The 17168-nt window shown below is 45.4% G+C and overlaps 1 protein-coding gene across 4 annotated transcripts in view; it reads left to right on the top strand.

Moving 5' to 3' along the window:
- Positions 1–15781, top strand: part of galnt13 (UDP-N-acetyl-alpha-D-galactosamine:polypeptide N-acetylgalactosaminyltransferase 13) — a 32373-nt gene extending 16592 nt beyond the window's left edge. For all 4 annotated transcript variants that reach the window (XM_035523716.1, XM_035523715.1, XM_035523714.1 and 1 more), the window contains 6 exons: positions 255–372; positions 634–814; positions 5069–5208; positions 6948–7046; positions 7134–7268; positions 13406–15781. In XM_035523716.1, coding sequence (XP_035379609.1) covers positions 255–372; positions 634–814; positions 5069–5208; positions 6948–7046; positions 7134–7268; positions 13406–13546 — 814 coding nt within the window. In that variant the 3' untranslated portion in view covers positions 13547–15781. The remainder of the gene's footprint in view (positions 1–254; positions 373–633; positions 815–5068; positions 5209–6947; positions 7047–7133; positions 7269–13405) is intronic.
- The last annotated feature ends 1387 nt before the right edge of the window (positions 15782–17168 follow it).

Below are 17168 nucleotides of genomic sequence, written 5' to 3' on the forward strand. Positions count from 1 at the left end.
CAGACCCTGATATTGGATTCACACTGGTTGTTGGATTACTAAATACGCTAATTTGCTTTGGAATGCGTGACTGCTAATTACCATTTGAATAGTGGCTGCCTGTTTGTTTTAAATTGTTTTAATTGGAGTTGTCCTTTAGATCTGCCTTATGTTGCCTGTCTGGTTGTGTGTGTGTGTGTGTGTGTGTGTGTGTGTGTGTGTGTGCTCTTTTCATGTGAATGGCATGCGTCTGTTTGTGCCCACGCCTCCCTCAGGACACCTACTATGGCCGGCGGCCTGTTTTCTATCTACCGAACCTATTTTGAGGAGATTGGCACCTACGACGCCGGCATGGACATATGGGGAGGAGAGAACTTGGAAATGTCTTTCAGGGTGAGTTCACCATTTGACACGTGACAGCAGCCTACAATGTAATTACTGCTAATAGTGAGCGTGACTGGCAGTTCACGGCCATGTAATTGACAGGAGGAGCCAAACCCCATTATAGTGCCGTTGCGCTGACGAAGCATTGTCACCTTATCGCTTGTCAGCTGTAGTTCGTAGCAGCCTGGTTGAATCTAAAAGTGAGCGGCTGGGTTGCGAAAGCCTGCCGCGACGGCAACATGTGATGCAGCGTGAGTGTCTTGTGTGTAGATCTGGCAGTGTGGCGGCTCCCTGGAGATCGTCACGTGTTCTCACGTGGGCCACGTGTTCCGGAAGGCGACGCCGTACAGCTTCCCCGGTGGAACGGGTCAGGTGATCAACAAGAACAATAGGCGATTGGCCGAAGTCTGGATGGACGAATTCAAAGACTTCTTTTACATCATATCCCCAGGTAACGCGTTTCTCATTCCTTGGTGAGGATCACAGATTTGGTTGATGGAGGTTTAAAAGGTTTGAACTTTCTTTGACAACACAGGCAAGTCATTCCCTTAATGTGATCATAGCAATGCACTTAATCTTAAAAACTTAAAAAAAAATGTTTTGCTTCACTTTGGTCATTTGCCACATGCCGTTTACAGGACTACTGTTTAAATATTAGCTTGTTTACTCCGAGAAATCACATGTGACCCAGATGCACTGCTCTCCTTCATAAGATCTGCTCTGAGTAGTCCTGTGTCTCTTCCTCTCTGCTTGGCTACATTAGAGTCATGCTGTAAATGTGTCTATTATTAGCACGGCTGGCCGATTCGCGTCCGTTTCAACGCTCTTGCAAAAGACCGTAATTACGTTAGCGCTTGACCTCGGGGACCAGCTGACTGCTCTGCACACGACCCCGCTTGGAAGCTCCACTCAGACAGACAGCACCACGCTTTCACAGGGTTTTAACGTGCCATAGCTTTGGCCAGCATAGACTGAATCATGTATGTTTATTATGATTTTTGTTGAGTTCTTTCTTCTCTTTTTCTCGCAATTTCTCCACTGATATTAATGGCTCATTAATCACATTTATTTAGCCAGGAAATAAATCTCGCTGAGATTCCAGATCTAGGTGCTGTAGTGTGTATTATGAGGCCTAACAAAGATTTATTTGATGCACAGCTGCTCCTTTTCAGTAAACCTTCTGTAAACACTGTGCACACTTGGTGCGCTATAGAGCAGATAAAGGAGACATTGATTTGTACACTATTGTGTTTGCGTTTGCCTCTGGGTTCATTCGGTCAGCTGAGCACTCCCACAGTGCCGCTTGCCGGAGTTTCTCCGTAACTCAGCATCTTTCACGGGACATCATGGCAAACACTTTCACTTAAATATCATGGCCATCAAGCTAGCTCATTTCTGCTGATGGCCGGGCGTTCACACACTCCTGCACACGGTCTGGATTTATTCCTGCTCTGCAGGGATCAGCAGGGCCCACATCTCGCCACAGTTGCTGAATCTGCCATCTTTTATTCATGCCTGGCTTTGTACTGAGTGTCATTCAACATGCAGTGGAATCAGTGGGTTCTGCTCTGCTACTCTTGTATTCATGAGCAGCTTGCTTCCTGCTCCCAGGGGAGGTGTGGGTATCGTAGTTCTCCTTTAACCAGCTCCCGCAGCAAGGTTGGAGCACTTCAGGTTCGTTGTAGGGGGAGAATGATGTAATTTAGTCTTGATTGCTACTGCTCCTGCTTCTGATAGGGGTGGGGGGGGGGGGGTGGGCAGTAGTGGCAAACAGCTGTGAGGTCATTGCGGTGGGGGGGGGGGGGGGGGGGGGGGGGACGACATGACCACGAATTAGGAGGATTCCTGGAAAGCCATCCCAGCAGAGGGGCACTCGGTACACCTGTGGCAAATGAGTTTGATGTGGCGGGCAGGGGACAGCAGAACACACTGACGTGGTGGTCTCTCAGACCCACCACAGGAGCACAGAGGGGAGAACTGCAGAGGTGTTGGGAGGTCCTCGTTTTGTCTCAAAACAACAAAAAGGGCTAATGGCTTTCATATGGCTAAAATATAATACATCACATTTTAAATACACTATGTACCAAAGTATGCAAATACGTGACCATCCCACCTGTGAGCTCAGCCAGTCCCTCTGCTCAGATGGCAATCCGTGCTAATCCAGTCTAGAGTGTTTGTGAGATCAGGTGCTGATGTATGATGGATCGGCCTAGCTCGCTGTCAGCATTTCAGGTCATCCCAGAGGTTCGGTGGAGTCGGGGTCAGGGCATTCTGCAGGCCAGGGGAGTTCCTTAGCCAATCAACCAAGGCTTTATGGACCCGGATTTGTACACAAGGTCATAGTCATGGTGGAACAGCAAATGGCTTTCCCCAAGCTGGTGCAACACAGTTGGAAGCGTATAACTGTCTAGAACGTCTGCGGTACTTCCAGAGTGTCAGGACTGAGACGAAGACGCAGGACTCAGGGACGGGACAGGGTCCCTTTTTATTTTAAAGAGAAAACAAGAAGAACCAGTCAGGGGAGGATTCAAACAGACTGTTTCTGAATTCATGCTTCAGCACAGTTGGTTTGCTTTTTGGCAACACACTCTGTGTGTCAGTGTGCTCCGTGTGTCAGAGCCTATCCGGAGAAAAGATAGCACGTAAGTAGGCTACCGTTAATGATCCACAGGTGCAACCAATTTTCCTTACCCGCTGGTCCATCCGTGCTAAATCTCCACTCCCCAGGCCACGCTCGGACACACACTTTGTAAGCTGTAGCGTTAACATGCCCTTCACTGGAATCCAGGGGATCTCAACCAAACCTTGACAATCCTGCTCTCTCCTCCAGCAAACTGTGGACGTTATGCTTCCAGTTGGTAATGTTCTTTGGGCATCTGTCAAACCCAGATTTGTCCACCATACTGCCAGAGAGTGAATCGTGATTCATCACTCCAGAGAACACATTTAACTGCTGCAACGTGTAGCGGTGGCACACACCATTCCAGTCTGCGCTTGGCTTTGTGCGTAATGATCTTAGGCGTGTGTGCAGACGTGAGCCATGGAAACCCATCTCAATAAGCCCCCGATGCACAGACCTCGAGTTGGTGCTGCTTACGGTGACAGGAACTCCGCAGCGAGTGATGAAACAGAAGATTGCAGAGCGTCAGCACATCGTGGCCCCGTTCGGAGTGGGCGTTGTCTACTGCTACAGCACGCCATGTCCCTGCTCGGAGTGGGCGTGGTCTACTGCTACAGCACGCCATGCCCTTGCTCGGAGTGGGCGTGGTCTACTGCTACAGCACGCCATGTCCCTGCTCGGAGTGGGCGTGGTCTACTGCTACAGCACGCTTTGGCCCTTGCTCGGAGTGGGCGTGGTCTACTGCTACAGCACGCCATGCCCTTGCTCGGAGTGGGCGTGGTCTACTGCTACAGCACGCCATGGCCCTGCTCGGAGTGGGCGTGGTCTACTGCTACAGCACGCTTTGACCCTGCTCGGAGTGGGTGTGGTCTAGCTGCTGTTGGCTGATCTGCTGCTGTTCCTGGATGCTTCTATTTCACAGTAACTGCAGTTACATTTTGACTGGAGAAGATCTCACAGGGCAGAACTTTTCCAAACTGGCAGCACCACGTATAACGTCCCAGAGCTCTTACATGGCTGTGTGCTTGATTTTTTCTATACCTGTTAGCAACTGATTTGGCTGAAACATCTGAAACCAGTTGTTCTGAGAGTTGCTTTTGTCTATAGTGTATGATTTGTAATATACATTTTGAACATGTGATGAATATTAGGGAGTGATTGCCCTGTTCATAAAAGTGACCTCTTATGGAAATAGATTAGCATAATCATTCATTAATAGGAGAAGAAAGAGAAAAGAGACTGGCCTCATTAGTCTCAACCATTTCCCTCAGTCATTGCTATTCATATTGTATCTTAATGACCCTACTTACAGTTGCATTTAATTCCACCTTGTAGTTCCTTTGTGTTCATATTATGTACTGACAAATAAGAAATTCTAAACATCTATTTAGATTTACTGGCTACTTAAAAAATTCAATTTAATTTCAATTCAACTTAATAAGCAGAGACACCCTGTGCAGGGACTGCATTGGAAGTCTAATGCAGAAGCTCCCTCTAGTGTTGAATACTGAGTGATGCATTGTGGTCTTTTTTCAGAGCAAAGTTCTGAATTATCTGTCTATTTTAAAGCAAGCGTACCAATTTAGGATCAGATCCCACCTATCTGTATAACCGGAATTATTTAGATGTAAAAGGCAAAAACACACTCAGCAGTGTTAACCTGACGTCAGATGATCACTTGTCTCGAGCTTTTGTTGCATGTGACTCGCCCTGTTCAGTCGCAGAGGGTGCACCCTCCCTGAGATGAGACATGGGTGGTCTGACTGCTGCCTGGCTGTGTTACGTTTCAGTATCCAGATTAATTACTGAAGCATGCGTGGATATCGTGATTCCCAAATCCCCGATCTAATACTTCTCCAAAAGGTGGAATCTCCTGTAGACACTGCCCTTCTTCACCTGCTGAGTAATCAGGTAGCCACTGATCCTTTCCTGTTGCAACTTGGGTAAAATTCTCACACACACACACACACACAGGCGTAAATGGGCACATGAAGGCTGCCGTATGCCAGGTTGTGTGTTGGTTTTCTTCTTTTTCTCCTACGTGAGCCACGGTGCTGTCCTGTTACGGTAATGTGTTTCGCATAGGCGTGGTACGAGTGGACTACGGAGACATTGCGGCTCGCAAGGCCCTGAGAGAAGCTCTGCAGTGTAAACCTTTCTCCTGGTACCTGGAGAACATCTACCCTGACTCGCAGATACCGCGCAGATACTACTCACTTGGAGAGGTAGGCTAGAACTCTTTCTTATTTTTGTTTATGATGCATTTTTGTTCACAGAGGAATGATTGATCTGTTCTTAAATGGGTAAGGAATGTTCAGGTGTTCCTTATCGAGGCAAACTTCTTCTGGGGGCTTATCGAGGCAAACTTCTTCTGGGGGCTGGTTTTGTGAGTCCTCACTCCAGCACTGGACCTCAATCATGTGCCTGTTTTTGTGGACTGAGAAAAAAAAAAAAATCCAGCTAACTTGCTCCCTCAAACGATGGCGTGAGATTTATGGGGTTTTGAAGCCCTAACACCAGTAGAGGGACGTCACACAGATGATGTGAGGTCTGCATCTCACAGATGGTGTAGGAGACAGACAACGTGAGGTGTGCGTCTCATAGTCTCACAGAGGGGTCTTGCTCAATAAACCTGTCTGTTTTGCCTGAACATGTAATGCCTTTGTATAGCGAGTCCCTCCGTGTGATAGGACGCCTCATGTCAGACTATGGTGGATAAGGGTGCTGGTTCCATACTGGTTCAGCTGTATAATCTAATAAAATCACCCATCCCTGGTGTACAAAGGACCAGCAGACAGTTGCCAGCAGGAGCCAGTGGCCGGCCTGGACGTGACAAAGTAATGATTTCATCAAGTGTGTGTGTGAGAGTGAGTGTGTGTGCATGTGTGTGCGTTTGTGCGAGCTAAGGTGTAAGTGTGGTGTGTGTGTGTGTGTGTGTGTGTGTGTGTGTGTGTGTGTGTGTGTGAGAGAGAGAGACACACACAGTATGGTGAGGTCTCTCTCTTCCCCACACTGCAGTAAAGCTCCATGTTTCATGGCTGCTGTTGTGGTCATCTTCACTCCCACTGCTATCCTCAGCTCCCCTGCATACACCGCTGGCTTTTACATTTAATTAATTACACACCACACCACTGATACAAGGCAATAAGGTGGCCATTTAATATAGACTCTGCCTGGAGTTTCAGCATTTCACTGAGCTGAGTTGTTAATTGCTGACTTGAGGGACGTTACTGAGGTTGGAAGGTAAGAAGAGCTTGAGAACAGTTCATGATGTTATCTTCCGTTTGTGCTAACCAGAAACGACCCCTAGTCCCGCAGGTCAACTGTGTGTAATTAATGAGTGAGAATGAGTGAGTCGTTTCAGTGTGGTTCTAATCACACAGCAGCACGCAAGCGCGCTGATCATGTTATTGATTACAAGAACAGGAAATTATTTCTCCAGTTGTGTCCTGCCAAGAAGCTGTACGTTTGGAGGATCTCTTCTCCTGGTTGCTGTGATTTGAAGTGATTGAGAATGTATGTACTCCGTGGAAAACAGCGATGAGGTTCTCGGTGTTGCTGGGGGTTTTCTGGTTGGTCGGTTGGTTGTTGTTGTTGTTTTGTTTTGTTTGTTTTTTTAAACCATGGCTTTTGCAAGTTTGCACTGGTGTGTTAGTCTGGGATGCAGAGGACAGGGGTGGCTCATTCCAGCCTTGTTCAGGGGCACCAGTCAAAGCATGGCGACCCGAGGGTCCAACAGCCTGCTGGGACCAATTCAGCATCCACTCGCAACCTTGTAGGTACTGGAGTCCTTGTAGAAACAAGAGTTTTGTTATTTCTAGTTCCTTTGCCAAGAAAAACACAAGCACCTCGCCACTGGCTGGAGGGGTGGTCGGTGAGCACGCATGGCATCGCAGGTTGCTGGGTTAACACCCTGGCATCGTGGTTGAGTGTGTCAACGTGCCTTGCTTCGTCTTATCCACAGATCCGAAATGTGGAGACCAACCAGTGCGTGGACAACATGGGCAGGAAAGAGAATGAGAAGGTGGGCTTCTTCAACTGCCATGGCATGGGTGGGAACCAGGTGAGGCCAAACCCAGACACCCAAGCTCTCCACCCAGGTGTGTGAGGAGCTACGCATGCGCTGACCGCGGCTGTGTGCGCCACATAGGTGTTCTCGTATACGGCAGACAAGGAGATCCGCACGGACGACCTGTGCCTGGACGTGTCACGCCTGAACGGACCCGTGCTCATGCTCAAGTGTCATCACATGAAGGGTAACCAGATGTTTGAGTACGACGCTGAGGTACGTGTGCGCCAACCCGCCACAGCCAGGTGTCTGGCGGGGGGGGGGGGGACGATATGGGCAAAAAGATCACAGCGCGATATTATGGGGCACACTGGCGAATCCGATGTGACATGGTTAAGGATTGGTTTGCAATGGTTGGGGGGGGTGGATGTGTTGGGGGATGTGATTGTGATTAATGAACAATGCCCTTCCGAGGTTTCACCTGGGGGGTCTACAGTTGCACACAGCATACAACCAAAATTTGTAATTTGCTAGAGGACCCATTTGCATATGGCAACTTCCTGCAATATCAGTGTTGAAAAGACCAGTACTGCCATAATGATTAACAAAAAATACACCCGTACAAGTGTAGCTCTACTAAGCATTAATATCAGTCATAAAAGATGTATGTGCTGGTAATGCATATGACTTATGAATATTAAGTTTAGAGTTGTCCTTTGTTGGGCAGTTTCAATCCACCAGATGGTGCTACAAACCATGTATTAAACTCTGTTTGGGTCGGACATAGTTGCGGTTTGTTGATGTGAAGTCAGTACTGAAGCAAAGAGACTGCATTTTTAAAAACTTCCTTATTTCACTTGTTTAGTACATTGGCAAGTGGGAATATGATTCTGAGGTAAGATTAGTCTGTGTGTCTCTGAATGTTGTACTAGCAGTTGGTGCCGCTATTAAAATATATTCCTTTTTCTGTGTTGGTGCTGTTGTGGTGTTTGGTGACTAGACAGAATGGGTGTTCTCCAGAAGCTAGTGTGCGTTATGTTTATGAACTCCCTGTGGAGATATGATCTTGTCATAGCTCATAGCACGTGATGACACTCCAACCTGTGCTGTGTGTGTGTGTACTGTGTGCTAGACTGTGTGTCTCCTGCCATGTCCCAGTCTCCTTTCACATTGATTACTTGATAACCTGCCATTGGTTATATTTAAGTCCCATTAAGATTGTTTGTTTGATGTCCTCTTTAAATGTTCATAACCTCAGGTTACGTAGAAACACCCAGAAAGGGTGCAGGCAGTGTACCTCCATATCAGTAACATGTCACATATGGCACAACCCCATTCAGTGGATGACCTAGTTGGGGAAAGGTATTGGGCCTGGATTACAAAAGGGGACATTTACCGTCAGAGACCCGAGAGGGAAGGTTGAGAAAAGAAGACTTATTTTAGACACAGACCTCCCTGTCTCCCTGTCTGGATGGGGTCCCTTCCACCTTCAAATGATTTTGCCCTCTTGAGTGAGCCTGCTAAATCCCCGTGGTCCAGTTTATTTATATATCAGCCTGGAGAGCTAAATTATCAGGCCTTTTTGATTAGTAATTTATGCAGCATAAAATATTTACTGAGTTGTGTTTGTAGAAGTGTCAGAGACTGTCAGCGCTATCAATCTTTAAGCTATTTTTAAAAGCTGAGGACTGTTGCTGACTCCAGGATTTAATACCATCAAAATTTAATTGGTTTCCTGTGAAACGTCTCACTGTCAATAAACCGGTTTTTGTGCCACTTTAATGACCAAGGGAGTGTATAGCAGTCTTAAAATAGGTCTCTGCCTATTCTCATCTCTCACTTGACTTTTCCAACACCGGCACGGCCAACATCACATCTAATGAGGAGAGAGTGGTGGAGATATTACTGCTGTAGTGCTTGAGCCAGGCCAGGCCAGGCCCTGTTGCCCTATCAATCATCCCAACTTGCTCCTCCCCCTCCCTGTAGTGCCATCATATATTCAGGCCATTCATGCCTGACTCAGTCGATCCAAAAACCCTCCGAGCTCCACCTTCCACGGCCTTCCATTCCAACTCCTCCTTCCCCTGCTAAGATCCCAATGCTCCTCAAACGGCCCCAGCCCAGTTCATCCACTCCCAGGTCACGAAGTGCAGCGGTAGTGTCATGATTGTAGCGTAGGTCCCTTTCAACCGTTGTCGAACCTGGCATGTCCCCTCGCTGTGGTGACGCCTCCTTCTGTCCATCATGCTCGGGCCGGGTGTGGTCGTCAGAGGGGCACATTCCTGCATGTCATCACGCAGTCGTACCTGACCATCGGCCGCCTGGAGGACGCCACGTACGGGCTTGCCGTTGAGCGCTGTGATGACAGCCCAGCTCAGAGCTGGGCTCTCAGGAACCTCAGCAGGCTCCAGGTCTTTAGGAAGATTTACCGCAGGCGATCCGACTACTTTCTGTAGCAGGTCAGTGGTGCGAGCATTGGACTTCCAGGTCGAGACCTGTCCCTGATCTGCCCCTGACCTGCCCCTGATCTGCCCCTCTTAGCCTGTGGTCTGGGGCAGGAGAGCTTTTTCAGCCAGAGCTGTTTGCAGGCTCTGATCGTAACTGATTGATTGATTAAATCACTTTATCGGATAGTTCTTGTCTTTCCATGGTGCTCTTTTTGATGCAGTGTAGCGTTAGTAGCAGCACACCCCCACACTGTGAAAATGTAGAATTTAATTTAACAGTTGTGTCCTTGTTTTTAACAGTGTGTTTACTTTATGTATGCATGTTCGTTTTGCTGCAGTTGTTTCGTGTGTGCCACTCTCATTTGTAAAGTGGGGAGTGTGAGGGGGGATAGCTGATTATATAAAGAAATAATAAATACAGAAAATGAAATATGCCTATTTTTCCTGATCAAGGGCCCGTGGAGGTACTCTTGTTTACTATCGGCTCAGTCAAGCTCCGGATGACCTGCGGCTGTTCTTAAGGAGAGGCGCATATTGCCTTGTCTAAATGCGCGTAAGCCGCCTGTCCTGCCGGCTGTCAGTCTGCCATAAGCCTCTTAACTGGCTGTTTATTCAGTGAATGTTGAGATGTGTAAGAGAAGGGGGCTGCATCAGCACTCTGCCTCTTTACCTGGCTAGATGTGGTAAAATAGATCAGCGTGGTGTTGGCTTAGATCCTATAGGCCAATCTGTGTGCATGTGTTTGGTGAGTTGTGGATTGTTGTGTGGAAGTGGTGTTTTTTAAGCATTTAAAAGCATTTTGCCTAAACCCCAGCTTTGGACTGTTCCTGGAACTCTCAAGTTGCGTCCCAAGACATTTCCAGCATTCAAAGACAGGCTGTATGCTCTTATCCAAAGAGACTTACAATTGTATTAATAGTACCACTTTGAGTAATTGAGTGTTAGGGGTCTTGCTCAGGGGCCCAGCAGTGGTGGGGCTTGAACCAGCAACTTTCTGATTACAAATCAAGTACCTTTAACCACTAAGCTACCACTGCCCTGCTACCAATTGCTCCTGATGTCAAATTAAATATCCCCTGATGTTTATTTTCCTTACATAAATATTTCATTTTGATATGAAAATTTGGTGGCCACTGGTGGGTCCAACACATGTCAGCCCTCACTGAGAGCGTGCGGTGGAGGCGGCTTTGTTCCGGCCTGATTATTTATGTGCTGGGCCCTGGAATTGGCACATCTTTGTCTGCGAGCTCTTTTGAAGTGATCTCTCATTATGAGTGGTTTCTTTCACAGCCCTGGTCTCTCTGAGAATAAGCAAGCCTGCATCTGAACACTCACAACCATGTCACATTTGGGCTCGCCCTAAATTGAGTGGTTTTTTTTGTTTTTTTTTTGTTTTTTAAATTAATTTTTTTTAATGTATTTCCCAAACCCTTAATTTTAATGGGCTCTCCACATATTAATGTTTATTTAACTGGAAAAACTCTGTTGCTTTGCAGACCATTAGTCAGATGTTGTCTGTCAGAAGATCAGGTCTTGCACATCAGCACTCTCGATGTGTGACTGCCTCTTTGGCTCTGTCTAAACGTCATCTTACCACACGAACAAAGTTGCTTGTCCTGTTTAGGCAGATCAGGGGACTCGCAGCCTTGAGAAGGTGATGGTCATTGCAGCAGATGTGTTGGCATGTGGGTCTGTGGATTGCAGCTGGCCTTGGGGTGTGTGCGCGAGTGTGCGTGCGTGTGTTGGGCAGGCTCATCTCCAGCCCTGGGGGCTATAAGTTGGGCAGGTGGTGTGGAGGGGCATTAAAAAGGTAGCACAGGGCACGTGCTGCCTCCTTCACCACTGACACACAGCAACAAAAGCAACGGCCAGTCTGCTCGCAGGGCTCACGCTTACACACCATCCCATTTTAATTATCTGATTGGGTGAGCAGAGGTATGGGTGTGTGCACACGCACATGCGTGCAAACATGCATGCACACGTGCATCCCATTGACCTTCAGTCATTACAGGATCATTTGTTGGTGCAACATATGGAGCATATTTTTGTGTGTGTGTGTGTGTGTGTGTGTGTGTGTGTGTGTGTGTGTAATAAGGATAAATTTCCCCCTGCTGATTTTCACATGGGCACAAAGATAACTATTTAGGCCTTTGTCCTTTTCGATCGAACAGATGCCTTGGCTCATTGTATCATTCATTCATCTTTTTTGCCCACATGAAACACAGTAGGAAGAAATGCATCATTATTAGAGCTCTTTCTTTAGGTTATTTCATTAAAAAATAATGGAATTCATTCTGTTCTGTTTTTTGTTAAGTTTTAGTATCATTGAGGCATTTTTATTAAAACCGATAAAAACAGTTTGTGGACTTTTGATTGCTTCACTGTTGGGAACCAAACAAATTGCATTAAATCTTTACTCAGCCCTTTGTGACATACTCTCATCCATTCACGTGCTCTCTCACTCTCTCTCTCTCACTCACTTACTCACTCATACACACACATACACACACACACACACACACACACACGCACACACACTCCGCATGTAAACATTACTCTGCTGCAACACCATTTAATCAACCCCACTTCCCTGTCCGTATGCCTTAATCTTCCTCTCCCTGTTCGCTTAGTCGGTGGAGATTTCTGCCGTGCACCTGCTCCTGACTCTACTGCACCAGAGCAACTCATTTCCCTTAAAAAACAACATGGCCATAATCCACGTTCCGTCAGCCGTCAGCAGCTGGTTGCTGGGACAGTGTTTAATTACAGAGCGCGCAGAGCTGTGGGTGGTTGGCACTGAACCCAAACTCAGAGGCCAGTCACACTCATTAGAACCTGCAGCCACTTGAACGGTGCAAATGGAGTGGAAGCACGAGCCCAACACGTCCCCGTGTCCTGCTCGTGCAGGGAAGAGGACATATCAGAGATGGGGAGGCCCGGCGTCAGGAGCACCGGAACTTTGGGAAGGTGCCTCCCCAGCACGTCTGAGCTTTCTTTGGCACGGCTCTGCCGTAGCTGATGAGCGGAGTGGCACTGCGTGGCAAATGCACTGTGGAGAATATGCTCTTTAATCTTGGAATTAGGCAATTAGTAGCGATAATTGTGTTGGAATACTCGCTGCATGCTAAGAAAACAACTCTCAGGCAGGCGAGTAGAGAGGAAGGCAGAGTTCTGACTGCCCGTTGGCATGGAGGAAGGACCCAGGCCAGACTGGGCTGTGCTTATTGGAGCTTCCCGCTGAAGTGATGTGTGCAGGGAACTGAAGGGTAGGTGCAGGACAGGACAGGGCGTGACTCCTGGTGTTCCTGGGAGCTCGGTCAGGAATGCCTAATAATCTTGCTCACTCTCCCTCCCTCTTGCTGTTTGAACTACACAGTCTGTAGCGTTCACGTAATGAAGAATTTGAGGGCACTGGACGTTTGATTGTACAGATAATTTTCTGAAGAAGAAAATAATGCAGTAAGGTAAAGGTTGCAGGGATTAACACAACCCCCCCCACACACACACACACAAATTTAAATGTCACCTTCAGAAATTTAAAATAGAACAGATTTATGGTTACTGTGTAAGAACACTAAAATTTACCTTTGCAAATCCCAGAGCCTGGCTCCGTAATGGATAAAATCCAAAAATAAGAGAAAACAATAAATTCTAAAATATAAGGACGCATAACAATGAAAAATGAAGCAACATATATGTACAAAGGAAATGTATTATATGGTCTGTATTCATCTGTGTGCAGTGCACAATGGTTATGAATTTGAGGAAGTCTTTATGTGATGTGATGTGATGTGATGTGTGTGTGTGTGTGTGTGTGTGTGTGTGTGTGTGTGTGTGTGTGTGTGTGTGTGTGTGTGTGTACACATACACATACACCCCCACACACATCATATTTGTGACAGTTAGCCTTTTTTAAGCTTGTTGTTGTTTTGTCATCATCATTGTTGGTTTTGTTGTCCTCTTTAGCGCCTGACCCTGCTGCACGTGAACAGTAACCAGTGTTTGGACATGCCCTCGGAAGAAGACAAAATGGTCCCCACGTTGAGGGACTGTACCGGCGGCCCATCACAGCAGTGGCTCCTCAGAAACATGACCTTAAGCATCTGACCTTCACCCCTGTCAAAGCGGGCGGGCCTTCACACTGCCACCACTTGCATCCGGCGTGTGTGTGTGTGTGTGTGTGTGTGTGTGTGTGTGTGTGTGTGTAAGTAACTCCAGAACTGAATCTGCATCCACCCATGAAGAGTGTCCCAAAAGACACTCGATAGCATCTAACCAGCATTTGAATGCAAAGTTGGTGGAACTGAACTTGCATCTCCAGCCATGTCCTCCGAGGTTCTCGCGCCATGCACTTTGCCCGCGGTCATCAGGGCCTTTCCTACCGGAGCTCCTGCTTTGGTGACTGGCAAGTTATTTGCTTCCTTCCACATGTCACTCACATGGCCGGGAGCGAGGGACCTGGAGCCAGAAGTCACAAGCTGTAATGTTCATTGTGGACGCTGTGGTTGCGCTCAGAGTCGCCTCCATCTGGAGCTGTTCCAGAGACTTCTGATCATCGCGCTACTGCTTGGATGCTTTCTGGGCCTGGAGGGTCTTGCCTCTGTAATTTCATGCTGGCAACTCTAAACTATGCTACCCACAATACAATCCTGTTTGGAACTTTCACAAGAATTTTACCAGTGATTGTCATTTAGCTTACTTATCATTTTCTATTCTGTACTGTAGTGATAATTTTGCACCTGTAGACAGCTGTAATTCCAGTTGGTCATAATAAGGAAGTGATAAAAAGAGAATCAACAAAATACAGGAATATTTTTTATTGAGCGTGAGTAATATTCTATAACATACCTCTAGATGAGGCGTTCTAAAAAGTTCTGTCATTTGCAGAGGCCAATGTGTCGTACGTGTAGAAGGAGGAAAAGGTTCCACCCATCTCCTCTCTAAGAGCATTTTTATGCACAGTAATACTTCCGTTTCACCACAGCTAACGTTAAAAGTCCTGTAGCTAAAAAAAAAAACCATGTCAACCTGTAGCTGCTTCCTTATGTCAGGCTGTTTTAATCACAGTAAGCAAAACCCAGTTAACACACCAAGATCTGATGCTTTGATTAGCTTGTTATGTGAACAGTCTCTCTCTTCAAAGACTGGCTGTGCAGAGGCTGTCACACTCTGGATTGAGAGGGGGTAGTGATTATGGGTGAGGAAACCCTGCAACAAGGGAGGGTTAGTGCAAGCCGTGACGCACTGCGAACATGTAGGACTCCGCGCAGGAGAAGGTTACCAGGCTTTTTAGCCTGGGAGTAGTTCAAATTGGTCACATGACAGCATGGCATTGAAAACTTTTCACCCATTTCACTGAATCTTGGCTTTGCTGTGCACGTCAACAGCCAATTGTTGCTGTAACACCGATTTTTACAGGAAATTGGGATCACATTGTGCATGCGCCCACGGATGTTTCTTGCTGAAGGAACCTTAAGGAAACTCAAATCCAGTGCATTGGAAGCTGTAAAGGAATGATGCGTATCAACAGGTCACTACTTGCTTTTATGCATTCCCATTTGTTGTGCATGAGAACACTAAAACTCCCTTGATACAGTGGTGTGCAGATGCAGGCCTCCAGCAGGTGAAGGTTGTGGGCATTGAGCCTTTTACATCACTGGCTCGACATTATTTGGCTGACTTAACAAAAATTCAAGAACAGTCACACTATTTTAAACATTTAATTAACTATTAAAAGTAAAACATTTCTATTATTCATAGATTTTAGACTGTGGCTTTTAGAATAACAGAAACTAGCTAAAGCCTACTTATTTAAAAATAATACTTAGATTATGACATTGCTTTTATAAAGAATGTTCTGTTTTAGCATTTGATTTTGGCTGTCAAATGAATTGTTTTGTTTATATGTATGTATGTATGTATGTATGTATGTATGTATGTATGTTGTTCATAGCATATGATACTGAAATTATTAATGTAGTTTTCAAGCACTGTCATTACACTGATGCCACTAAATTTAAATATAAATTAGAATATTTAATTTAATTCTTTGTCTTCTGTTTTCATCATTGTTACTCATATAGAAAAGATGTTCTGTTGTAAATAATAAATGAGCATTGTTGTATATATGAAATCAATTATTTTTTTAAGACATCACTTGAAAGCCCCACTGAAGTCTCTGAAGTAGAATTCCTTATCGGAGTGTATTGGAAACTTTATCATTTATGGATATGCAGTAACTGGAGAAACTCTGGATGTTTATGGGCTTTTCTCAGTCCTGTTTAGTACCTTACAGATGGTTCTAATTTTCTATGTTCAAATCGGCACAGATTAATTGGAATGCATGTATTTGACATTAAATAAGTATCAATTCAATTCCATGTGCTAAACATGCCACGGTCAGTTGTGTCTTGGCTCTGACATCACTGAATGAAGTGTATTCATGCACCTTAACCAGAGAAACTCTGGGTTCCTCACTAGACCTCATCCAAGAACCACTCCTGTATTCCCATTTCATATATTTACCAGTTTTCTTGTGTCTAGAATGTTTTGTAGATACAGTGGTCCAGACCTGTCATAGACACATTTACATCCACCCTTCCCCCACCCAGTCAGTCATTTTAGCCATATTATAGTTTGAATATAAACATTTTAGCTGGGGGGGATTATTGAAAAATTATCACGCTTGACGTTAGTAGCATATTCAAATTTTTACTCAAACGTTTAATGCAAATTTTCAATAGCAGTTTACACGGTGACTGTCTTTCATCTGATCTACTAAGGGCTGACATGCTGTGACATTACACATGACCACACTGCCCGTAGGATTTATGTTGAGACTCAGCCACGCTGGTGTGTAGTTCCCATGAATGGATCTTTTCACGAGAGTATTTAAGACAATATGTTGAACTAATGAGGGTTTATGACCACAAAAGGAGAAATTTAAGATGATCCAAAAATGTCCTGGCCTGTTCATAGCAAAAATTCTTAAAACTAAACATCCACGTGAGTTTTTTGGAGGTTTCTGCTGCATGATACCACAAACACAATGTAAACTGCCTTCAACTTGAACAACTCTGCAGTGTATTATGATGTAATGGTGGTTTTATTTTTGTTTTTTTATTTTTGTTTTTTTGTTTGTTAGTTTTGTGGGGGGTTTTGTAAGTAACAGATACTGGCAGAATATGGATTTACCATGCATATTTAAAAGATGTTAGAATATTAGAGATTTACCATGCATATTTAATAGATATTAGAATAGTAGAGATTTACCATGCATATTTAACAGATATTAGAATATTAGAGACTGAGCCATAATAAACACTGGTGTTGGATGTAGCTATTCACTGCATTTTTCTTATTTTAAAAATCCCAACATGCTAATAAGATAATGAATCTATTGTTTTCATTCTTAAAGATATACTCAGATATTTTCTTCTTAACCTTTGTGTACCATTTATGATATTTTAACATTATAATATCTACTGTAGTAGTTAAAGCTGCATGCCTTTTACAGTGAAATCCTAATGAGGGTTGTCAAATTATGTTTTTTTTCAGTAGAGGTAATTGAACTACTCAAAGGTATAGAGTCCTGATGGTCTGGGTCAGGGTGGCGGGGTGATTGGTTTTTATTTTCCTCTGTAACCGTTACCGCAGGGCTCTGTGCCACGGTGAGGAAATTCATGTTCCTGAAAAGCCCTGTAGGTCAGAACTGAGGACTAGTTAGATC

This window comes from Electrophorus electricus, chromosome 2 (assembly GCF_013358815.1).
Source record: "Electrophorus electricus isolate fEleEle1 chromosome 2, fEleEle1.pri, whole genome shotgun sequence".
NCBI classification, from domain to species: domain Eukaryota; kingdom Metazoa; phylum Chordata; class Actinopteri; order Gymnotiformes; family Gymnotidae; genus Electrophorus; species Electrophorus electricus.